Source organism: Dunckerocampus dactyliophorus, chromosome 16 (assembly GCF_027744805.1).
Source record: "Dunckerocampus dactyliophorus isolate RoL2022-P2 chromosome 16, RoL_Ddac_1.1, whole genome shotgun sequence".
Classification (NCBI taxonomy): domain Eukaryota; kingdom Metazoa; phylum Chordata; class Actinopteri; order Syngnathiformes; family Syngnathidae; genus Dunckerocampus; species Dunckerocampus dactyliophorus.
In genome coordinates this window covers 13,356,795-13,380,330 of record NC_072834.1, presented here as the reverse complement: position 1 = coordinate 13,380,330, position 23,536 = coordinate 13,356,795, and the positions used below count along the sequence as shown (strand labels likewise).

The 23,536-nt window shown below is 42.8% G+C and overlaps 3 protein-coding genes across 5 annotated transcripts; 1 reads left to right on the top strand and 2 right to left on the bottom strand.

Annotated features, from left to right (window-relative positions):
* The first annotated feature begins 138 nt into the window (after window positions 1–138).
* LOC129169206 (arrestin red cell) lies at window positions 139–5,412 on the top strand. 2 transcript variants are annotated; one of them, XM_054755391.1, is made up of 16 exons: window positions 139–348; window positions 2,065–2,095; window positions 2,174–2,234; window positions 2,307–2,351; window positions 2,415–2,512; window positions 2,583–2,681; window positions 3,086–3,145; window positions 3,227–3,294; window positions 3,365–3,500; window positions 3,581–3,665; window positions 3,744–3,816; window positions 3,892–4,029; window positions 4,099–4,182; window positions 4,249–4,325; window positions 4,404–4,458; window positions 4,540–5,412. In XM_054755391.1, exons 1-16 carry the CDS (start codon window positions 326–328, stop codon window positions 4,625–4,627), a joined length of 1,221 nt encoding a protein of 406 aa, XP_054611366.1. In that variant the 5' UTR covers window positions 139–325; the 3' UTR covers window positions 4,628–5,412. The 2 variants fall into 2 exon arrangements, with proteins under 2 accessions (XP_054611366.1, XP_054611365.1); XM_054755390.1 differs by having other exon boundaries at window positions 143–348; window positions 4,537–5,412.
* On the bottom strand, window positions 5,355–9,322 carry taf9 (TAF9 RNA polymerase II, TATA box binding protein (TBP)-associated factor). 2 transcript variants are annotated; one of them, XM_054755394.1, is made up of 9 exons: window positions 9,206–9,264; window positions 8,904–8,975; window positions 7,016–7,167; window positions 6,480–6,561; window positions 6,274–6,410; window positions 6,077–6,211; window positions 5,925–6,006; window positions 5,724–5,837; window positions 5,355–5,628 (listed from the first exon to the last, which is right to left on the bottom strand). In XM_054755394.1, the coding sequence occupies exons 3-9, from the start codon at window positions 7,049–7,051 to the stop codon at window positions 5,471–5,473; spliced, it is 744 nt and encodes a 247-aa protein (XP_054611369.1). In that variant the 5' UTR covers window positions 7,052–7,167; window positions 8,904–8,975; window positions 9,206–9,264; the 3' UTR covers window positions 5,355–5,470. The 2 variants fall into 2 exon arrangements, with proteins under 2 accessions (XP_054611369.1, XP_054611368.1); XM_054755393.1 differs by lacking the exon at window positions 7,016–7,167 and having other exon boundaries at window positions 9,206–9,322.
* A 3,939-nt stretch (window positions 9,323–13,261) lies between these two features.
* On the bottom strand, window positions 13,262–18,833 carry cdx1b (caudal type homeobox 1 b). The gene is made up of 3 exons (XM_054755583.1): window positions 18,344–18,833; window positions 13,843–13,991; window positions 13,262–13,783 (listed from the first exon to the last, which is right to left on the bottom strand). The coding sequence occupies exons 1-3, from the start codon at window positions 18,822–18,824 to the stop codon at window positions 13,595–13,597; spliced, it is 819 nt and encodes a 272-aa protein (XP_054611558.1). The 5' UTR covers window positions 18,825–18,833; the 3' UTR covers window positions 13,262–13,594.
* Window positions 18,834–23,536: the final 4,703 nt, after the last annotated feature.

The following is a 23,536-nucleotide window of genomic DNA, read 5'->3' as shown; positions in this document are numbered from 1 at the left end:
TGATCAAATGACCTTTTTTGGAAATAAAACATTAAAACCAAATCGACTAGTGACAACTACACACTCGTCGTGCATTGACGGTGAAAACACAAATTTTTTGTGACGTGATCTGCAGCCGCTGCACGCACGCACAACAGAGCCTGCCTTTGCGGAAGTCGGAGGTTCTGAGGCGGCGCTAAAGGAAATTAGCATACCCGCTTAGCGGTACCCAGTTGCGTATGGAAGGGTAAGCAGAACCACAGGGACAAATTCTCTCGACCCAAAGGAAATAGCCGAGTCCGGGCTCATCTCTTCCGGTTCTTCTTGACGTCCGCCAGCCGAGGAGATGGGCGACAAGGCGGGCACAAGGTAAACTAGTGGCTCCACGCAAGTTAGCATCACGCACTTTGCTAACGCTAGCTGCGCCGCTGCTGGCCTAAGCGGACGTTCGTCAAGCTGTCGCCTCAACATTTATGTACTTTGTCGTTTTAAGAGAGTAAAAACTACGTTTGTTGAGCACATTTGTGTCGCTGTTAACATGACGGATGTACTCGATGTTTGGAGACAGAACGAGCACAGCAGGGTGGGGTTAGCTAACTGCTAGCCGAGGTGCGCCTCTGCTTCTCCACTTACGAAGAAATATTTTCATTATCTTGGATTTTATGCCGAATTTCTCGAGGATAAAACACCAACGGTGGTAGTAAACAGATATGCACCGTACATTTTAGCGCAGCATTTTAAATTCACTGAAGGTTACTTGTCGTGCTTTGAGTTTATCAGTTAATGTATTATCGAACATCAAACGTAGACCGTCGTGGTGTGAAAGATTATGCTTCTCTACGTCTGTGAAAGTTGATTGCCTTTTATAGAGATATTATTAATAAGGTGGAAAAGTAGGTTTGCTTGCCTCCTTGTTTGTTTTTCACCTTTTAGTGTGTATTGACTCTCATTGGAATAATTCACCTGCTCCACCCTGAAAGGGTGTGACAGGTGCATCAGTTCACATCACCAAAATTAAACAATGCCTTGTAAACTACTGTTAAAACAATGTTAATCTTTTACAAAGTAATGTTCCTGAAAAGTCGTACACAAAGTTAAAGTGTTCTAGCTTGTAAATAAAGATATGATTGAATGGACAATTACAATAAAGTACACAATATATTGTTTGATGCAAAATGTCTCAAATAGATACTTCTGTTGGTACACTTCATTAAGTATACTGTGTCTGCACTTAGACTCCCATAAGTATACTGTGTACACTCTGTACATCCTGAGGGTATGAATTTTGACAGTATAATGCTGTCCCAAATCCACTGCTGTCATTGTGCACTTACCGGAAATGACGATCGCAATATTTACCAGCTTCCTCTTCGTCTTCTCTCCTTTTTAATGGTGAATTGCAACCACTCGAGTTAATCCCTCCCCTTCTGCTAGCCTTCTGTTGCTACCCACTCACCATTTGGGCCATTTCAACATCCTGGTACTAACAGTGTACTGCATTTTGCCGTCAGTCTCATTGGAACGCACTTATGCACTCAAAATGCTATGAGTGCGTGTAGAAGTGTGCAAATTTAAACACAACTGTCGTACTTTGACAGTGTAGTGCTGTCCAAATTAAAAAATACTTATTACTTAGTTACAGCTTTTCTGTCCCACTTTCCAGTATACAGTAGTTAAAAAGGAATGTATGACTTTTTCCTCGCTTGCGAGTACTCCCTGCTTCAAATGAGGTGGCGATTAAGCCATCACTTTTCATTTGGCAGCCCCTCCCCTTCCGCTATGTAGCCAAGATGGCGGCTATTAAAGGTGGTAGCTACGCACTCACCATTTTAAGCCTTTTGAGTACAACATCCGGGTACTGACAGTGCACTACTTCTTATGCACTCAAAAGACTAAGTGTAAGTGCGGAAATGCGCCAATTTAGACACAGCCACGCTCCTCACCTGCACTTTTTCTGCATGCACTTCTGCTGTGACACGCAGCTTACTTCCTGTTTGGACACTGTGAGGAAGGAAACGTGATGCTTAAACGCTGTTAATATTGCTGCTTCCTGTCAGCTGACACATGTTTGTGGTTGTCTTGTAGAGTCTTCAAGAAGTCCAGTCCCAACTGTAAGGTGAGTTGAGGTGACAAGAGCGTGTCAAGGTAAGGGGTTCTAGAAGGTTCTGCTCAAAATGATGGTTGGTGCTCGCAGGTGACGGTCTACCTAGGGAAAAGGGATTTTGTAGACCACCTGGACCACGTGGATCCAGTAGGTGAGTCACATGACCAGTGTGTCTCACACCTGTCTGCCACTTGTCATCAACACGTTGTCTCCCTGTGGACAGATGGCGTCATCCTGGTGGACCCTGAGTACCTAAAGGACAGGAAAGGTAGGATGCCAACGTTCTTTTCCTCTTCTTCAGTCTCATTCTTGTTCTTGTTCTTCCCTGTAGTCTTTGTCACGCTGACTTGTGCATTCCGGTACGGACGTGAGGATTTGGATGTTTTGGGACTGTCCTTCCGCAAGGACCTCTACATCTCCACCTTCCAGGTCAGCCTCGCACCACCCCCCTCTTCCTTCTCCACCGTGGCACTCGTGATGATGTCACTTCCTGTTTCAGGCCTACCCGCCCGTCCCCGAAGAACGCAAAGCTAACAGTCGCCTGCAAGAACGTCTCCTGAAGAAGCTAGGACAAAACGCACACCCCTTCTACTTCACTGTGAGTACAGGTGCACGCTGACATCGTGCACACTTGCTCCACTTGATGTCACTGACTAGTTACAGGTTACTTGCTTGTGTGCGTGTTGTTTGTATGCCTGTGCATGTGAGAGAGTTTGTTGTGCGTGTTTGACGGTGTGACAGAGTGCGTCGGTGTGTCTGTTTGCCTGTGTAAATGTGTGCGTATCTGCGTTTGCATGCGAGTGTTTGTATGTGTGTGCATGTGAAAGAGTGTGTTTGACTGTGTTAGTGTCTTAAGTGTGTGTCTGTTTTGACTGTAAGTGCCTGTGCGTTTGCATGTGTTACAGTGTCTGTGTGTGTGTGTGTGTGTGTCTGGTTTGATTGTGTGAGTGTAAGTGCGTGTAAAGGGGAGGAGTCACAAAAGTGTTTAACTTCCTGTTGCAGATCCCTCAGAATCTTCCGTGTTCAGTCACCTTGCAGCCTGGACCTGAGGACACAGGCAAGGTACACACCTCTGTCAGCATCAGGTCTACTTTATAAGGTCAAAGCGCATGCATGTGTCTCTGTCTGTGTCTGCATGCGCAGGCATGCGGCGTGGACTTTGAAATCCGAGCATTCTGCGCCAAGTCCATGGAGGAGAAGATCCACAAGAGGTGACCTCTTATAGCCTTGGCCTTGAACTCTTGTCACATTTGCTCACCTTGTGCGCGTGCATGTGCTTAGGACCTCAGTGCGTCTGGTGATCCGGAAGGTTCAGTATGCCCCAGAGAAACCGGGTCCTCAGCCCATGGTGGAGACCACTCGCAGCTTCCTCATGTCAGACAGATCGCTGCACTTGGAGGCGTCGCTGGACAAGGAGGTACGTGCACGCTCCTCACCCAAGTCGGGCACTGTACATGCACGCTGATGTGTGTGTGTGTGTGTGTGTGTGTTCATCAGCTGTACTACCATGGCGAACCCATCAGCGTCAACGTGCACGTGACCAATAACTCCACCAAGACGGTCAAGAGGGTGAAGATCTCAGGTCGGACCCCGCACGGCACACCTGTTTGACCTTGATCCATGTGACTTTGTCCTGACCCGTGTGACCTTGTCTCTGCAGTGCGTCAGTATGCTGACATCTGCTTGTTCAGCACGGCTCAGTACAAATGTCCTGTGGCCCAGCTGGAGGCAGAGTAAGTCGCTTTTGTGTGTTAGTGTGAGGGGACGGCCCCAGACCGGACGTACCTGACGGGTGTGTTGTGCGGCAGTGACCAGGTGTCGTCGAGCTCCACCTTCTGTAAAGTGTACACGCTGACGCCCACGCTGGACAAGAACCGTGAGAAGAGAGGACTAGCTCTGGATGGCAAACTCAAACATGAAGACACAAACCTGGCCTCGTCCACCATGTAACGTGCACGTGCCCCTCGTATGTCTATCATGTGATGCATCATATGACGGCGTGTTCTCTGTTGCAGCGTCAAGGACGTCACCAACAAAGAGGTCCTAGGCATCCTGGTGTCCTACAGAGTCAAAGTCAAGCTGGTGGTTTCACGTGGAGGGTACGTATGACGCTACTTCCTGCCATTTGCAAGCTGCTGACTACCTGTTTGGTGTCGTCGCCATAGAGATGTGTCAGTGGAGCTGCCCTTCATCCTCATGCACCCCAAACCAGCTGACCCCCCTGCATCACGCCCCCAGTCAGGTGAGTAGTGCTGACAGCACACCCGCTTTAACGTTTCCATGAAAACAATCATGTAACGTTCTTCTGTGTTGGCGCCAGCCGTGCCAGAAACGGACCCCCCCATCGACACCAACCTGATAGAATTTGACACAAAGTAAGTATGTTTTCCACAGTGGCGGTAACAGGAAGTTTGGGAGTCACGGTGACCTGATGTAGCCTTATTGTCCTTCAGCAGCGTCTCCCAGGATGACGATTTCGTCTTCGAGGACTTTGCTCGCCTGCGACTCAAAGGTGTTGTGGACGACAAAGACGAGGACTGCTAGGAGCGCCAACACGCACACATGCACACTTGCGCACACACACACACACACACGCACACACATCACATTCCCGGGTGGAGGGACAGATGCTGCCATGTTTGGGAGCAGCCTCACAGCGCTCCTTCCTCGCTTTTGTCACGCAGCTGCCATTTTTGCTGCCATCTTCTCGTTAGTTGTTTTGATTTGCTGGGCAGCGCTTGTGAGGAAACAATGAAGCCAACACAAACATCTGTTGCTTTTATTTTGAAATCCTTTTGAATGTTAAGCGTTTCCTGCGGTGGTGGTTAGACTGCAGGTGGCAGCACACTCGCAACATTCCAGCGTTATTTTCACGTTAGCGCTCACATGGTAAGTGGTGTCGCTGCGAAAGGTGTCCTTTTAACTCCCTCCTCACTTCTTGTCAGTCGGCGGCGAGTGGACCTGAACCGGTGCCTTCTTCCAGTCTTCATTCACTGTTAATAATAAATGCCAATTAATCCCCACCCCAGAAGAAAAACATGAACTTGATGTCTCATTTTGAAGCCACCAACGTCACCTCGCCGCCGACCTGAGACATGACGCATGACGGGACATGTTCTCGTGTTCCTGCGGTGGAAGAAAAGAGGCGGAGCATGTCGGCTTTTTTTCTGAGCAGTGCTGTGAATCGTCGTGGTCGTCGTGATTCGTTTGGTCGTGCATGTGAGCTAACTTTGCCAACAGGAAGATTGCTTTGATGCTTTCCATGCTCGTAATCATTTAATTGTTTTTTATTTCACTTTGTTTTTATGATTAAAGGTGAAATAAACAAATGTGCTTGTGTGGTCTGCTGCTGACAGGAGGTGGAAATGTTCCTGTGATGGGGGGGTGTCACATAGTGTCGTAGTCGTCGTCATCTTCGTGCTTCCTCTTGAGCGTCTCACTGCTGGTGTTTTGAGCTGTCATGTTGGTAGTGATGAGGATGTTCTTGGAGCCAATCAGAGACTGGTTGATGAGCACGTTGGAGGTGGTGGGTGTGGTCAGTGTAGCTGAGATAACCAGAAAGGGGGGGGGGGGGGGGGGGGGAGGAGTTAAAGTGCACAACTGGAATAGTTTGGGTATTTATTTTTTTCACAAAGCTTACTGCTTTTGCTGACACTGCTCTGCGAGGGAGGGGGAATCTGCACAGTGAACCTCTGACCCGTTAGCGACACCGGGGGTCCGACCTTGGTGCCAACTGCCTGAACAGTTGCGTTTCCTGTGAAGACCATGCCGGTCCAGTCAGTGTGTGCCACAAGTACCTCTGGAGCTCCAGACCCGTAAAGACTGTGTGTGAGTGACTCACCGAGTGTGGGTGTGGTTGGTCTGCTGGCGACGGCGCCTACGTTCAATCGAGGTGCAGAGATCCTGCCGGCTGATGATGCCACCTGCTCGGGGAAGCAATAAAGGTGAGAGGGACCAGCAAGTGAGGACGAGTAAAAAGAGAAGTGCTGTCACCTTCTTCGGAAGGAACTTGAGTCGGTAGTTGGGTGCGGTCAGACAGTAGCGGTCTGGGGGAAGTCGGGGTCCCGTGTATGGTTTGATGAGGGGGAGGGGTGTCTGGTTCTTCTGCCTGGCCACTTCAAGCAGGAACTGAACACAGAACAAGTCATCAGTGACATCCACTGACTTCAAGAGACAAAGCAGACACTCACGTCTCGCGGTGGCGGTGAGGTGAAAGACTGGTCCATTCGGCACTGGATGGCCAGCTTGATGTCGTCTGCGTCCACACTGGACTTCTTGGCATGTGTGGCGTAGATCTTGGCATCCTCAATGATGGTTGTAACATACCCTGTCAAGAACGAGTCATGACGGTGGGGGGTCATGTGACACACTACAGTATGTCAGGACAACAACTTACTGTAAGTGAACTCCAACATCTGGTTGATGACGCGAGGCTCGTACTCCGCGACACCCATGTCCTTCAGGATCTGCATCATCACCTGCAGGCCCAAAACACTCTTTCAATCGAATTTAAAACTCTTCAAGATTTCATATACTTTGCCCCACTGAACAGTAATCGTTCACTACAAACATACAAATTAGCAAATAAATGGCCACTTGGAACGTCGCTTCTTTGTCACTGAAGTATGGGCACTTTTATCTTCTATGTTAGCGTCACACTAACTGTCTAATGTGTACTGTCATTCCAATAATTATAAACATGAGAAGAATTAGACGTCTCCTTTAAAAGTCAGTAGTTAGGGGCAAAGCTAACGCCGCTAGCCAGCTTCTTCCTATTGTCAATGCGCATGCTAACACGCTAGCTTACGACGCGAGCAAGCTAGTGTTTTAAAAATGAGCACAAGTGCAGAACTTTGCCGTAATGCTGCCAAACATGAACTCAGTGCCACTTTGTAAACACAGAGACGCGAACGTATTCGTTTAAAAAGTTACCTGCGCATCTTTGGGGATGCTTTTGGGGGCTGACATTTTCTGACTTTCCTCAGTACCGCCTTCACGTCTTCTTCTACGCTTTGTTAAAAACCGCCCGGCCTCCGATGACGGGGACGCCTGCTGGACAGGATGCCCTTTGCATGAGCTGTAGTCTGCCCATTTTAGATGAATTGCAATGTCAAAATCAGCCAAATTCAATATTTGGAAGGGTATATTTTGAATAAAAATAATACATTCCACATTGACATACAACATCATGTTATATTAAATGTATATAACCGCTACCGCGAGGACAGCTGCGTTCCTTCTGGCAGCCAGCAGGGGGGGGACAACGCTTTTTTTTTTTTTTTTTAAATCAACACTGTCTTGCTTTTACCGTACATCTCATTTTGTTTTACATACCGGTACAAATTATCAGGAGCCCCGCCAGGAATTCTGGGTCCCATTTAAAAAAAAAAAAAAAAAAAAGTCAGTGGCCTGTCCGTGAATGCCAAGATCTTTCATGGGCCTGATGGTAGAGGAAGTCACAAAACCTTTGCATCCTACTATAGGATAGACCTTAGCCTTCCATTCTTGTTGTGCATCTGCTGCCAGGTCTGTGTAGCGCAGTTTCTGTCTCTCGTAGGCCTCTTCGGTGGTATCCTCCCATGGGACCGTGAGCTCTATGATGCTGACCACCTTTAGTGAAGGGAACCATAGCACCAAATGTGGCCTGAGGGTGGTGGTTGCAATCTCTGGGGGAAATATTTGCGTGCCAATATCAACGAGCATTTTTCAATCCCGGGACGTGGCTGGCTGTCTAGCTTCTGGCTTGGTAGGGGGACGGTTAGGCTGTGTCTATGCCACTGCTAGTGAGTTATCTATACAACAGTCTGCATATACAAGTAGTATGCGATTCACTATTTGATGCCTTTAGCACAGCCATCTTTTACAGTCTCACTGTAATTTTAATTGTAAAATTCCAAAGTGTTTTTAACATTAATTAAAGACTTAAAGGAAAACTGCACGTTTTTAAAAGAGTTTTGCCCATAATACACAAACAACACAATCCTTATGTCTTTTCTGTGTGTTTTAAAGATAGAAAAACAGACAAAAAGAGCCAGCTCACTGCACGTGTGGGACATGTACTTATTTCTCCTATAAAGTCTCCAAAAAGCGCCAACAACGCTCCATTTACATATAATGTGACGTGCATATTAACCAAGCTACAGCGTCATTGTTGTTGTTATGATTATTATCAACATTTTTACACCGATCAAACTACATTACTGGCATACTGACACTTTGCCAGAAAAAAACGGCTAGCTATTAGCCAGCTAGTGACTAGCTTCACCACGGACTCCCCCGTAGCGTGTTCAGCGTCACGCTCACGCCTCAGAAACTACCAAAAGATAAGGCTACATATTGGAGATGCGGCCACTGCTGCTGTGTTTTTATTTCTGAGTTTGGAAAAGTTAACGCTAGGTGTAGGCGCTCGTTTCTACAAGGTTGCTATGTGAAAGCAATGCGCAGAGCAAGGAAGTTCCGGTAATGCTTAGAATGGCCGAAATAAGCAAAATACTGAAAGTATTACATGTTATCATGAATGTACCTGTTGCTACATGGTCACAGCATGTACAGTATATAAAACCATGTGTTTTAATAGCGATCTTTGTAGGCGGCACAGGTGTATCACATTACGTGCACTACCAAGCTGTTGCTTTTTATCTGTTTTTAGATCTTTAAAACGCACAGAAAAGAGAAAGACGTGTTCTTGTTTGGAATGGAATCATGATGTGGAAAAATAATTTGTGCTAGAATTTCTGTCATCACAAAAATCCTTTTTCTTTTTTTGTAATTCCCGCAGACTCCCTGCAATGACATGTCATGTCAACACAGTGTTGCTCACCTTTTTCACAGGGAGGTGGGTGGGTAAAGTTATGGGGAGACAGAGCTGCCGCTGACTCATTTGTTGTTAAGTCTGGTAAATGGGGGAGGGACAAATGATTTAATAATGAATGCTAAACATTTACCTGCGCTGATTAAATGTTGGTTAAAAAGGAGTGCGATGTAGGCTAACACAACATGCTAACACTGCTAGCTTATTTCATTGTGGACATTAAGCTAACAGGTTCATTTCCACCACACATAGACTGGCTAGGCTACCGAATAATATATTGAAACCCTTTTTGTTTGCCTTTCTTCTCTCACCTTTCTCTCTTTCCTCCTTTCCTCCCAGACATTATTCTAGCAGGCACTGGCAGTATAGCTTCACTCTGCTCTGCCACTACTGCCGACTGACAGCAGCAGCTACAGTGAAGGTAGTAGTGGACCAAACCATTTCATGTACCTACAGCGGGGGTGGTCAGTCAATGTGGACGTTTACTTTTGGTCAATGTGGATATTTAACTGTTACTACCAAATAGAGATTGTTTTCTGACTATATTAAAAATAAACCACAACCAGATAGCAAAATGACTTCTGTCAGTCATGGGCCCTTGGAATTGTCCTAACCTTTCCTTCTTTTATGGCACCCCTGCAAATTGTACTAATAGTACAATACAATAGTACACAATACTTTATACAGTATACAGTATGTTGCCATACTGCAGTGCATGTCATTTAGTACAATGGTCACCAACACAACCAAGATCCCTGGCCTTCGGCGTGAACCTGTGACCCCCCCCCCCACACACACAAGGGGGGCATATATATATATATCTGCAGAGAAAATTGTTTTGTAAGTTTTAATTTGGTTTCTGCAGTGATGCAATGACAAATTGTGTGGGGAGGGGTCTATATACTAGATTTTGAGGACTGGGCTCCTTGCTGGGGCCTGCGGGTTGCTGCCTGGAAAGCGGCGAGGCGTACGGCGTGTTCAGTGGACAAATTGCGCACCTGTTGATCGATCTCGGACGTGAGGGCACTGATGTGATAATACATTATTTTCAAATGTTCTCACCATCGACCGGCAAAGATCGACCAGTAGCTCACGATCGACGGGTTGGCGACCCCTGATTTCGTATAACATGAGGAACAAGGTGTGCAAGTTCACCTCTGACCTCTCATGCAGGAAGTAACAGGATGTCATTTTTCCCACACTGAGATCTTCATCATCATCAACATCATAAACTTGTTAGACAACTGTACACATCATTGTGTGTGTGTGTGTGTGTGTGTGTGTGTGTGTGTACACTTGTAAAATGATTAACCTTTACGAGCGTGTGGGTGTGGCCCCAGGGTCATAAACATTTGTGTCGCTTTGTTTTGTTCTTCTCTTCGTCATCATCATCATCACGGTCGCTTTATGTCTTTTTAGGCTTTGACTGCTCCATAACCTCGACAACCTCGCCACACACACGTCATCACCAACACCGGCGTCATCGTCACCAATAAAGGCAGAAAAGGTCAAGTTTACAAATCCAGGATGATTTCACTGATTTTTTTCTGCTTTTATGCTCTTTCATGTGCTTGGTGTCAAAGGTCAACAATTACCATTGCCAGTAACATCAGCATGTGGGTGGATGAAATGTTTGAGCCAATCAGGAGAGGGTTCACTCTTGCTGCGACAACAACAAGCTCCGCCCACACAATCCTGACGATGACGTGTCCCGTTGCAGAAGAGTCAAAACTGTACTATGTGGGTCCTTTTGAGTCGGTCCCTTATTTGTGTACAATTGAAACAAGAGGTTGGCCAACTTTAACATAAAAAGCCCATTAGAGTTTACATGTCGATTAAATATGCTTGCACTGGGTGAACGTCATCAATTGGCCTACTGGGGGTTTTGGTTGCCAATCCTTTGTTCTGTCCTTGAGTGTCTGTGCAGAGAGAGGTACAGGATTTCTTTTATTTTTGGAATCATTTCCTGTTTATTTTTCAATTTGGAGAATAGATGCTCTGATGCGGCCGCACGGTGGTCTAGTGCAGTGGTCCCCAACCCCCGGGCCGTGGGTCATTTGGTACCGGGCCGCACAGAAAGAAAAAATCATTTCCATTATTTCATTTTTTCAATGTTTTATTTTGAAAAGTGGCCGGATTCTCTCTGTTACATCCGCCTCACTTGACGCATGTCCATTGTGCGTGTGCTAACTTTATCTAATGCCGCACAGATAGACTACTACTGTATTTTTACCATTTTTCTTTCACCTCATATTTGGTGTCAAATGCTGATACTATGTGGGAAAGCATAAAGGTGAGTTTTGATGACTTATTGAGTGCTAATGTGCACATTTTACTCGTTAATTCATGCTAGCACACTGCCTTGTACCACACACGTCAAACAGCCATGTAATAATCTCTCTTGAAAAACTTGGCTGGAACTTGACACAATACATAATAAATAAAATAAATTAGATCACTATAATGTATTAATTAAACTCTATCTTTTCTTCCAATATTTTTCTTTTTAGGGACGTATTCATGGTTATGGACAGCTTATTGCGAGGGTAACACACCTCCCCCTTCCTTTGCTCATCTAATCAGGAGTCACAACGCAGTCTAGATGCATTCATGGACTTGCGGTGAGTCGGATATTTCAAACTCTTTTCCAAAAACCACATTTCCTCCACTTAAGTGTTAAAAAAAAAAAAATTGAGCTCACCTGAAGAGCCGCCAGAGCCAAGGGTTGCCGACCCCTGGTATGGCGAGTCCCTAAAGTTGGAAAAATGCACATACCGTATCACGCCTCCATCCATCCATTTTCCGCTCCTCCTCATTAGGGTCGTAGGGGTATGCTGGAGCCTATCCCAGCTGACTTCGGGCGAGAGGTGGGGTACACCCTGGACTGGTCGCCAGCCAATTGCAGCATATATCATGCAATTATTTTAAAAAATGTACACATTTAAATTTAATATACAATATATGAATAAATAATATAACATGAATCAATTATTTTTCCTTTTAATGTAATCTATTAATTTTCATATATTTTTCATTATTTAATTTGAATTATATTATAAATAATTATTTCTAAGTATAATTAATTAATATAATAGTATTAATATAATACATATACAGTATTTATGCAAATGAATGGATGATAGGATTCCTAATGATAGTCTTTTTGAGTTTGAAAATTAATTAATTGGAGGGAGAATGAAGAAATAACTTCATGATTAGCATGATGAAATCATGTATGAAAACAATAATGTCTGTAATAATGTGTTTACAAATAAAAACATGCAAATTATGAAAGATAATGTTTTTACAAAAATGACCAGCAGTGTTGTGTTCTCTAAATGTTTCATTAATAGGAATCATTTATGTAAAATTTAACACACTAACTGTGTGTGTGTGTGTGTGTGTGTGTGTGTGTGCGTGTGTGTGTGCGCGCGCGTGCGTGTGAGTGGTTGTCATGATGTGGTGATTTTGGAGCAAGGTCAAAGGTCATTGTTTTACTGCAGGGCCTCAATAAACCTTTATGGCCAAGAGATGCTCCGCCCACCTCGTTAGCAAGTTTACTCTTTCATGTGGCGTTATTTGATTATTTAACAAACACTTTTAAATGTGCTTATTATTGTTCATTATAATCCTCATTATTGTTGTCATGCAGAAATTCTGCACCTGGAAACCTCCCTCAGGGAAGAGTCACAAGGTCGTAGGTTAACCGTGTCTCCAACCTTGTGTCTTCTTCTTCTTATTGTATTTGTTAATATTATTGTTGTCAAACAACGTCTTCATTTAGTGAAAGTGAACACTAACAGGGGACGCACACACAGACACACACACACACACACACTACTACTACCAGTAAGGTTGAAGACATATAAATGTTATAGATAAGGCAAAATAGAGCAAAGGACAAAGGTCTCACACACACGCACGCACATACAGATAGCAAGATGTTTGCTCTTTGGACACCACTGCATCATTGTGTGTGTGTGTGTGTGTGTGTGTGTGTGTGTGTGTGTGTGTGTGAACATAAGTGAGATCATGTGACTTTGAAAAGGAAAAAGGAAAAAAAACAAAATTGTTTAAAGAACGTTTTACTTTTGCATCCAAACAAAAAAATGAAAAAATGTTCAAATTTCATCAAAAGCCTACTGTTGCTATGGCAACGCCCAGCCACAATTTGATTGACAGCAGTGGGAAGGGGAAAGGATTTGCACCGGGGGACCAATTAGGAAGCATTGAAAAACAAGCAGAAGGGAACATTTTAAATAACACACAAGTGCTTCCAAAATGTATAATAATGTATGTAATAATGTATATATAATGTATATGTACATTAACATGCTAATGTGGCTTACTGCTAGCCCAGTGTCAAGATGTCATTAGCGTGCTAATGTGGCTAACTGCTAGCCCAGCATCAAGACGTCATCAATATGCTAATGTGGCTAACTGCTAGTCCAGCATCAAGATGTCCTCCACGTGCTAATGTAATGTAATGTGGCTAACTGCTAGCCCCACAGTGGAATAGCATCAGCATGCTACAGCAGACAGCTGCTACGTGGGATATGTGACCTTTGTGAAGGTCATGTTAGCAGTGAAGTTAGCAGGATTCCTCGTTCAACGTTATCGTCCTGCGCGCCATTGCCACGGAAACGTAGTCCACTTTCAGGAGGAGGAAAGCGTCTCCAAAATGGCCGACAGGAAGTGGTTCAGAACTCTTCCTTGATGTTCATGGACAGAGAGGAAGGAGACACCAGGCCGCTGCTGCTGGTAACCATGGCGACACTGCCTCCACCCCCAGCGGGAGGTGTCAGCGTGGTGGAGGAGGCGGGCTGCTGGAGCTTCTTCTTGTTCATTTTGCGTTCTTTAGCTCGCCGGTTCTGGAACCAAATCTTCACCTGACAACGACATCCAACGTCAAAGCATGTGCCGCCATGCAAAGGGGGCGGTGCCTCACCTGTCTCTCTGATAGGCCGAGGGCACTGGCGAGCTCAGCCTTCCTCCTGATGGTGATGTACTTGCTGTAGTGGAACTCCTTCTCCAGCTCCAGACGCTGGTGGTCTGTGTAGACCACACGGTACTTGTCCTTGGTGCGAGTCTTCCCGTCTGCAAACACAGCACTTCCTGTTAGCGCTAGACTATGTTAGTGTACGGCTAAGTGGCCCTGATTAACAGTTAATGCTACATTATACTACTCAGTTCACTACTCTTTACTTACTTAAATGATGATCTATTTTCAGAAATGAACATTTAAGGGGCACCGGTGCTCAAAAGTACCAAAATGTCCTTCATGAGTAACATCCGGGCCTAGAATCAATAAAATTTGGACAAAATCTCCAAAAAATTAAGAAAGGTGTTAATGGTCTACTTGGGCATAGTTGTGGTGATGTTTGTGATAATACCTCCTAATACAGGAACAACGCAAGAATTGTTTACATTTTTACGCAAGTACGGTGGTGCCTTGGTTAGCGTCATTAATACTTAATGATTAATACTCAAACCAAAATGAACTTTAACTGATGTAAGTTTTCCCATAGAAAATAAGGTCAATCGTTCCACACACCCAAAAATGTTAACACAAAACACATTTTATAAACATTCATTATAATCTTACCTGCAGAAAATGAAGCAAAAATCATTACAAATGACAAATGAATGGACAACTGAACATTTAACATCACTTTCGCTTAGTTTTTTGCCTGTTTCTGCACTCATGGGGCACAAATATGTACGCAGAGAGGTATGCTGTTTATATGCCTGTTCTTTTATTTATTTTGGAACTAGCGGTCTTCACCCTCTTTGGAATGTTGCTGTCACTCACAACTGTCTTTGGACTCATAGCGGCTTATTTGAGGTTTGTCACAACCAATGAAAAACTGCGCAGGAAGGAGTCATCAACGCTTGAGGGTCCATCGTTTGTCTGGATGCCTTACATGTATGTTTCTTACAGGCTGGCGTCGTTATGGCTGAATTAAGTATCGTGAGATTTGCTCTTGGAGCTTGATCCAAGATGGCGGCGTAAACAAACCAAGCACAAATACAGCCGTTTGCTACGCGCGCCATATTGCACGCTGACTGTTAGCATAATCCATAATGCATACCAACCCTTTATTCCTAAAATGACAATTATTCAAATGTGTTGATTCGGTTCATGTTCAAACAGCTACAATTATGCATAAAGCAGACAACAACCTGTCACCCAAAAATATTATAAAATCCTTCTTAACAAGAGAGGAGAAATATGACCTCAGGGAAAAATGTCATTTAAAGCACTTCAGCATACCAGTATGTGGAATCAAATTATGGAACGGATTGAGTAAGGAACTCAAACAACGCACAGGAAACAACACAGGCAGTTGACGTTTACGAAGTACAAGGAAGCAGAGTCCTGAACTACAGTGTACATGCAATGTTGTGTTCAACCACTCTTGCATTTGCTACTAATTCTTCATTTTTTATGAAGATATTGTTTGTACTCCGGCATCATCCACCTGTTAACCCGCCATCAGTTATTAGAATGATATATTTGTTGTTTATGATTGTTATATCGTTTATTTACAGTGACTGCGAACTTTGACTCCTATTTGACTACGTTGTTGTACCGCCTTACCATTTTCTTATGTATTTTGGCAAAGAGTATATTTAAATATACTCGGCAAATATATTTGAGTATATTTAAAGGGCTGAATGAATGTACTGTGAATGAATGTGGTGTAACTGATGTGAAATGGACGGGGTAGGACGGAATAAGCTCTGCTTCTTCCTACTCCGTTTGAACATGTGGAATCGTGAATTGTGACATATGATGCATATAATTTACGTAACTTGTATGCATGTTCAAAAGTAAATTAAACCAGAACCACGACCCGAACCAAGTGGGCGAACGCAAACCAAGGCAAAAGTTTTGCACGAATTTGGGACGTTAACCGAAAAAAATGCACTAACCAGGGCAGACGTTAACTGAGGTATCACTGTACAAATAAATATAAGCCATTAAGAAGATGATTCAAATTGGGAATGTGGGTATTCCACATTGGCCACGACTAATTGCTCGGTGAGACAAGCGCCAGACTTGATCGCCGGAACAGCAGTTTTATATTATATTATTACAAATAATAATGACATAATAGTGATAATCATAACAATAACACCGGGTACTGTTGTGGCCATACCCCATGACAAGTTAAAACTCAACTCTGAACCTCCAACGTCACTTCCTGTCCGTCACTTATTCTGCTCCCCTACTAGCATGAGCATGAGTCTTATTTGTGTCTTAAATGGCTTATTTTCTCCGATTATATCTACTATATTTGGGAATACAAATGTAAAGCTGACTATATGGGCATTATTTCATGTCTAGAGGGCTCTAATAATGTTAAAAAAAACATATTTAGAAGGCCATAAACATGTAAACAGGTTTTTTATGCCATAACTATAGGAAAATGTGCTGTATATAAAGAAGGAATCCTACTTTGTGGAAATTTATACAATAAAAAAAATGTATAGGCATACACACACACACACACACACACACACACACACACCCACACACACACACACACACAGATATAAGGAACCTCAATTTACTAAAACTAAAATAATCATTCAAACTCTTGCAGTTACGTTTATGTGCATCATTCCACTTTCATGAAAAGAAATGTCGTAAATACGGATGTCCAATAATATCTCGGTCGATATTGGCATAAAAATGACATATTGGTTCATATCAGTATCATTTTTTTCCTGCCAATAATATTAGCGCACGAGTGATGACATGCTCCACAAGCTCGATATGTCCGCAGTGTCAAATGCAGACAATTTTAGCCATTGGATTGTTAATATGCAATTTGCAAAGGGAGACTACTTCTAATCGAACACGTTTCCTTCGTGCTGCGTTCATGCGTGACATGCTAAATGGGCCACTTTGTGATTTCCTTGATTCCATTAGTCCAGAGTTTCATACTTTGCACTTTACCTTGTTTAAATATGGATGTTTGTGACAAAAATGTGCAGCTTTCTATATGGTATTGTTGCCAGGATTATTTCATTGGATTCTTATTGGTGAATTTATTAAGACTGCCCTGTTGTACTTGTTGATAGTAGGAGAACGTGTTGTTTTAGGTGACTATCGGTCATGAGTTTTTGAATAACAATTTTGTTGAGACGCAATGTTTATATTAAATATGGCACTTTTTCTATATCTTGTATTGCATATTGCAGTATTTGTCCTATTTTGGACAGTGTTTATCTGTGAAATGCATCCAGTGGCATCACAGTAAAACCAGCACGCCGTGTTCATTCATGACACAAGATGGGACCTAACGTTAGCAGAGGGATGAGCTGCTGCCTATATCGGTATGGGTTGAGAATGGAAGTGCTGGACAGTAGTCGTATTTGGCCAATATCGAGCATCTCTACTTTACTTTACTATTAAATGCTATTTCATATTCATTTTTTAGCATTTTATTGATATATCTTTAGACTAACGTGTACAATATATATTAATATATATGTAATGGCACTCTATGATCATTGTTCGGTGTGTACCTTGGTTTTAAGGTCACGGTTTGGTTCGTTTTGGGTGCGGTACTTGAACATAATGAAAAACATGAAACTGCTTGGTTTCCGTGTACATAGCTTCAATGATTTCGTGGCCAGACGTTTTGGGAGTGACTTAAGTATAAGATGAGTACTTTCTAAGAAACCATATCACATCATACGTTACGTTATATGCTGGAACAAAAAGCCCTTTTTGTGCGGATCACAAAAATGCAAAATGAAGCAGCAAAAACAAAATTGAAGCTAGTCCCAAAACTTTTGGCCACAGCTGCAGACACAATATATGCACTGTTATATACAATATACTGTATATAAAATGTATGTAAAATGATTGTGTAAAATGTTGCAGTGTTGAATAAATTGTAAACATTTAGTTATTTAAAAAGTTCTTTTTTGTTTCATTGCAAACTACTAAAATTTGATAAATGTTGCACATGTATACAGTATCATTTGGAGTGTATATCATAATATACTGTACAGTTGGTGTTATATACACTTTATATAGTCTTTTTAACTTTACATATCACACTGGTGATATTTTTATTATTATTATATTATCATTATAATAAAACAATGAGACAGTCACGTCTCATTTGAACAGTTTTTACATGATTTGTTTTTCTATGGAGGAATTATGATTGATGTGACACTCTAATATGAAAAATGATTACTTACATAGTATAACCTAGTTGATATTTTGGTATATACAAAAATATTTGATACTATTGAGCACTAATGATTTGTTGTATTAATAACGCAAATTACAATATTTGTATTGAATTCATTCGAATAATTTATTGGTATTTGATATTAATGCGAACTGTTAAAATGGAATTATTAGTGTCATTGATTGAAAACTGTGTTGTTATTATTATAGTTGTTATTATTAAATGTCTTACTGGGGTTTGCGAGCGGCGTAGACGCGCGTCGTATCCACTCGTAGGCGGTTCTCCTCTGTGGAGACACGGCTGACCCTTGACCGGCGGGCACGTTGAGGGAGGTGGTCAGCAGACCCGGCGGCTGCCCGGCGAACTCTGGAGGGCCGAAGCCCAGATTAGAGCCCACGGCGCCGGGAACTGTGGTCCCTGGAGGCCCGGCTGCGGTTCCGTAGTGGTGCGCGGCCCAATCGTCTCGCGCGGGCTGAGGCGGGGGAGGCAGAGGGGGAGGCGGGTAGGCCGGGTTCCAGGCGCCGCTCTGCTGCTGAGGAGAGTGGGGGTCTGTGCCCAAACCGTGATGGTGGGGGTGGTATCCCGCGAAGTCCGAGTACTGGGCCGAGGCCGGGTAGTTCTGCGGGCTGAGACTGAGGCCCGGGTGTCTGCTCACTGGGTTCTGATGGTACACGGGGGGGTCCTTGTCCAGCTGCAGGTAGCTCACGTACATGTTGGAGGGGGCGGGGGGGCACGCTCACCTGACGGGCGTGTTATCCGTGTGCGTGTCTCCACCTGCTGGCCCCCCCCCACCCATCAGGCGCCCGTTATAAAGGACTGTGGTCACATGACCACTTTTATTGCTCTTACCTGACACCGCCTCCCTTCACCCACGTTCATTACCTACACACCTAAAAATTAAAAAGTCAAATTATAAAAATAAATTATAATTATTTAAAACAATATAAATATGTTATGGAAAAGCAATGTATTATTGTCATTATTATTATTATTATTAAAATTCGAATGACTTGATGCTTTAGTGAGAGTGGAATGAAAGACAAGCAAAAAGATAAACAGGGTTCATGAGAAGGCTGCTGTCACAGGACAGTGCATTAGGTAGGCCATCTTCCATAGTGCACGCAATAATAAGCATTATTAAGTTATTTCAGTTTGATTGTCGCAAATATTCAAACGTAAAGTAAAGTCTTAAACATCTTTATAAGACTTTTGATGGAGAGCATACATCATTCATTTCTTCTTATTCATCATTTTACCAGAAAATATTGTTTAGTGCAGACAATCACCTTTTTGTCTTGTCTTCCAAGAGGTTAAAGGAGGAAGAAAAGAAAACATTTGTGGAAACAAACGTGGAAGAAAATGAAATGCGAAGAAGAGAAGAGGAGCAGAGGTAAGAGGACGTCCATCTTCTTTCCCTCCGTGTGTCACCTGTCCTGAGGTAAACATTAACCACACCAACATGGCGCCTGTCATAAACTTTTATGACCTCTTTGACACACTTAACCTCTCAACCGCTAGCATAGCCGAGCTTAGCATGCAGCAGAGTCATGTGGATGAACAGCTAACTCAGCTACATCCAATGAATATATATATATATATTATATATATATATAGGCCCTATACATACACACATATGTACATATATATGTATATATATATGTACATATGTATATATGTTTATATATACATATGTATATATGTTTATATATACATATGTATATATGTACATATATACACATACTGTACTGTGTGTGTGTGTATATATATATATATATATATATATTATACTGTATACATACATATATACTGTATATATACAGTGTATATGCACTGCTAAAAAAAAATAAAAGAACACTTAGAAAACACATCAGATCTAAACTGGGGGAAAAATGATCTTGAATATCTTTCCTGATAATAAGTGGGTGATGTATTAGTAACAAAATGATGCCACATCATTTGATAGAAATGAAAATGATCACCCTATAGAGGGGGGAAATCAAAGACACCCAAAAAATGAAAGTGAAAAAATGATGCAGCACACTGGTCCATTTTGCTCAAATGTCATTGTAGCAATTTAAAATGATTCTCAGTAGTTTGTGTGGCCCCCACGTGCTTGTACGCATGCCTGACAACGTCGTGGCATGCTCCTAATGAGACTACGGATGGTGTCCGTAGTGTCCTGGGGGTCTCCTCCAAGATGTGGACCAGGGCATCACTGCGGTACCTGGACGCATGGAGGAGATTCCAGGAGACAGGTAGATCTGATGTGTTTTCAAAGTGTTCCTTTAATTTTTTTGAGCAGTATATATACACAGGCATACATAGACATAAACATACGTAGGTACATACACACATTGACAAAAAAATAGACATACAGTACATAGACATGGTCAAACATAGACGCATACATACTGTATATACACACACACATTCATATATATGTACATATATACATAGATGTACTGCACATACATATATACACACATACATTTACATATACACATATATATGTGTGTGTATATATGTATATATACAGTATATACTGTATACACACACACACATAGATATATATACATGCAGTATATACAGTATAACAACACAACTGAACACAAAATGATTTTGTTATTAAGGGTGAAAAAGTGATTGCCCACCGTTAAAAAATAACTGTGGCTTATCACACCTGAGTGGGAAAAGTTATAACGCCATTTCTAAAGCTTCGGGACTCCAGCGAACAACAGTGAGAGCCATTATCCACAAATGGCAAAAACATGGAACAGTGGTGAACCTTCCCAGGTGTGGCCAGCTAACCAAAATTAGCGACGACTCAGCCAAGAGGTCACAAAAGACCCCACAACAAAATCCAAAGAACTGCAGGCCTCACTTGTCTCAGTTAAGGTCAGAGTTCATGACTCCACCATAAGAAAGACACTGGGCAAAAATGGCCCGCATGGCAGAGTTGCAAGACGAAAACCGCTGGTGAACAAAAAGATCATAAAGACTCAATTTTGTCAGAAAACGTCTTGATGATCCCCAAGACCTTTGGGAAAATACTCTGTGGTCTGACGAGACAAAAGTTGAACTTCTTGGAAGGTGTGTCCCATTACATTTGGTGTAAAAGTAACACCGCATTTCAGAAAAAGAACATCATACCAACAGTAAAATATGGTGGTGGTAGTGTGATGGTCCGGGGCTGTTTTGCTGCTTCAGGACCTGGAAGACTTGCTGTGATAAATGGAACCATGAAATCTGCTGTCTACCAAAAGATCCTGAAGGAGAATGTCCAGCCATCTGTCTGTGACCTCAAGCTGAAACCAACTTGTGTTCTGCAGCAGGACAATGATCCAAAACACACCAGCAAGTCCACCTCTGAATGGCAGAAGAAAAACAACATCAAGACTTTGGAGTGGCCTAGTCCAAGTCCTGACCTGAAACCTATTGAGATGCTGTGGCATGAGCTTAAAAAGGTGATTCATGCTGGAAAACCTCCAATGTGGCTGAATTACAACAATTCTGCAAAGATGAGCGGGCCAAAATTCCTCCACAGCACTGTAAGAGACTCATTGCAAGTTATCACAAACGTTTGATTGCAGTTGTTGCTGCTAAGGGTGGCCCAGCCACTTATTAGGTTTAGGGGGCAATCACTTTTTCACACAGGGCCATGTAGGTTTGGAGTTTTTTTTCTCACTTAATAATAAAAAGTTAATTTAAAAACTGCATTTTGTGTTCAGTTATGTTGGCATTGACTAACATTTAAATTACTTTGATGATCTGAAACGTTTAAGTGTGACAAACGTGTAACAAAATAAGAAATCAATATACAGTATGTGTGTGTATGTACAGTATATATACTGTAGATGTATATGTACACAGTGCATCTGGAAAGTATTTACTGCTCTTCACTTATTCCACTTTTTGATATGTTACAGCCTCATTCCAAAATTGAATTTTCTCCTCAAAATTCTACGCACATAATGACAACAGAATTTGTTTTTAGAAATGTCTGCAAATGTATTAAAAATGATAAAAGTTATAAAATCTCATGATCTCCGTTTGGACGTCTTTGTGTGGAGTTTGCATGCTCTCCCGGTGCGTGTGTGGGTTTTCTCCGGGTACTCCGGTTTCCTCCCACATTCCAAAAACATGCATGTTAGGTTCATTGGCGACTCTAAATTGTCCATAGGTATGAATGTGAGTGTGAATGGTTGTTTGTCTATATGTGCCCTGCGATTGGCTGGTGACCAGTCCAGGGTGTACCCCGCCTCTCGGCCATAGCCAGCTGGGATAGGCTCCAGCATGCCCTCGACCCTAATGAGGACAAGCGGCATAGAAAATGGATGCATGAATGAAATCACACGTAGATAGGCATTCACACCCTTTGCCATGACACTGAAAACAGAGCTCAGGTGCATCCTGTTTCGCCTGATTACCTTTGCAATGTTTCTACATCGTCGTTTGTAGAAAACCAGGCAGCGTTCATCACCTGATCAACAGCATCCCCGTTATGATAGAGTGGCTATCTCTGGATTCGGAATGCTGATCTGATGATATCTTAGGACAGGAACTCTGGTCAGAGAGTGTGGGCACGTAAAGAGTTTGCAGGCAACTGTAATGATGAGTTGAACAAAGGTTAATTTCCTGATATGTGTGTGTGTGTGTGTGTGGGGGGGGGGGGGGGGGGTGTTAAAGAAACCAATACAAAGAACGACATTAGAAACTGTACCCCACAATATACAACAATATATGCATCAAATATAATATATACCATTATATAAGTGATGCATACTATAATATACAATATACACTCTGGATCAAAATGTTAAGACCAGTTGAAAAACTACAAGAATTTATATTTTGCATTGTTGGATCTTAAGGAGGTTCTAAGTAGAGCTTCAAAATGCAAAAAGAAGAATTGGGAGTGAGACTGTAACATTTTTGAGTAAGGAATTAATTGCAAAAACCATTCATCTGAAATAGTCTCTTCATCAGCTGATCAAAGGTTTAAGACAATAGCTAAAAAAAACAACAACACCCCTAAAATAGAAATAAGATGTTCAAGAAAGGACTCAGTAATGAGTAACTGTACCATTATTTCACCTGAAAATGGGTGTGGGCATGCTTGATGCCAGTGTTTCCAGGAGGCTAGTGGGAGTGTTGCTCCAGGTGGTGAAGATGACTTCATGGAGGGCATCTTCTGTCTGGAACTGATGCCCATTTTTGTCAACTTCCACTGCCGTCCATCCCAAAATGTTCTCAAGATCTCTAGATCAGGGCAACACACAGGATGGTCCACAAGAGTGAGGTTGTTCCTCTGGAAGAAGTGCTTTTTCAGACGGGCACAGATGAGGGCCTTCAGTCATGAGGAATGCCCCCTGCAACATCTCCACATAGCCATCTGCAGTTTGACGCCCCTGCACAACCTAAAGC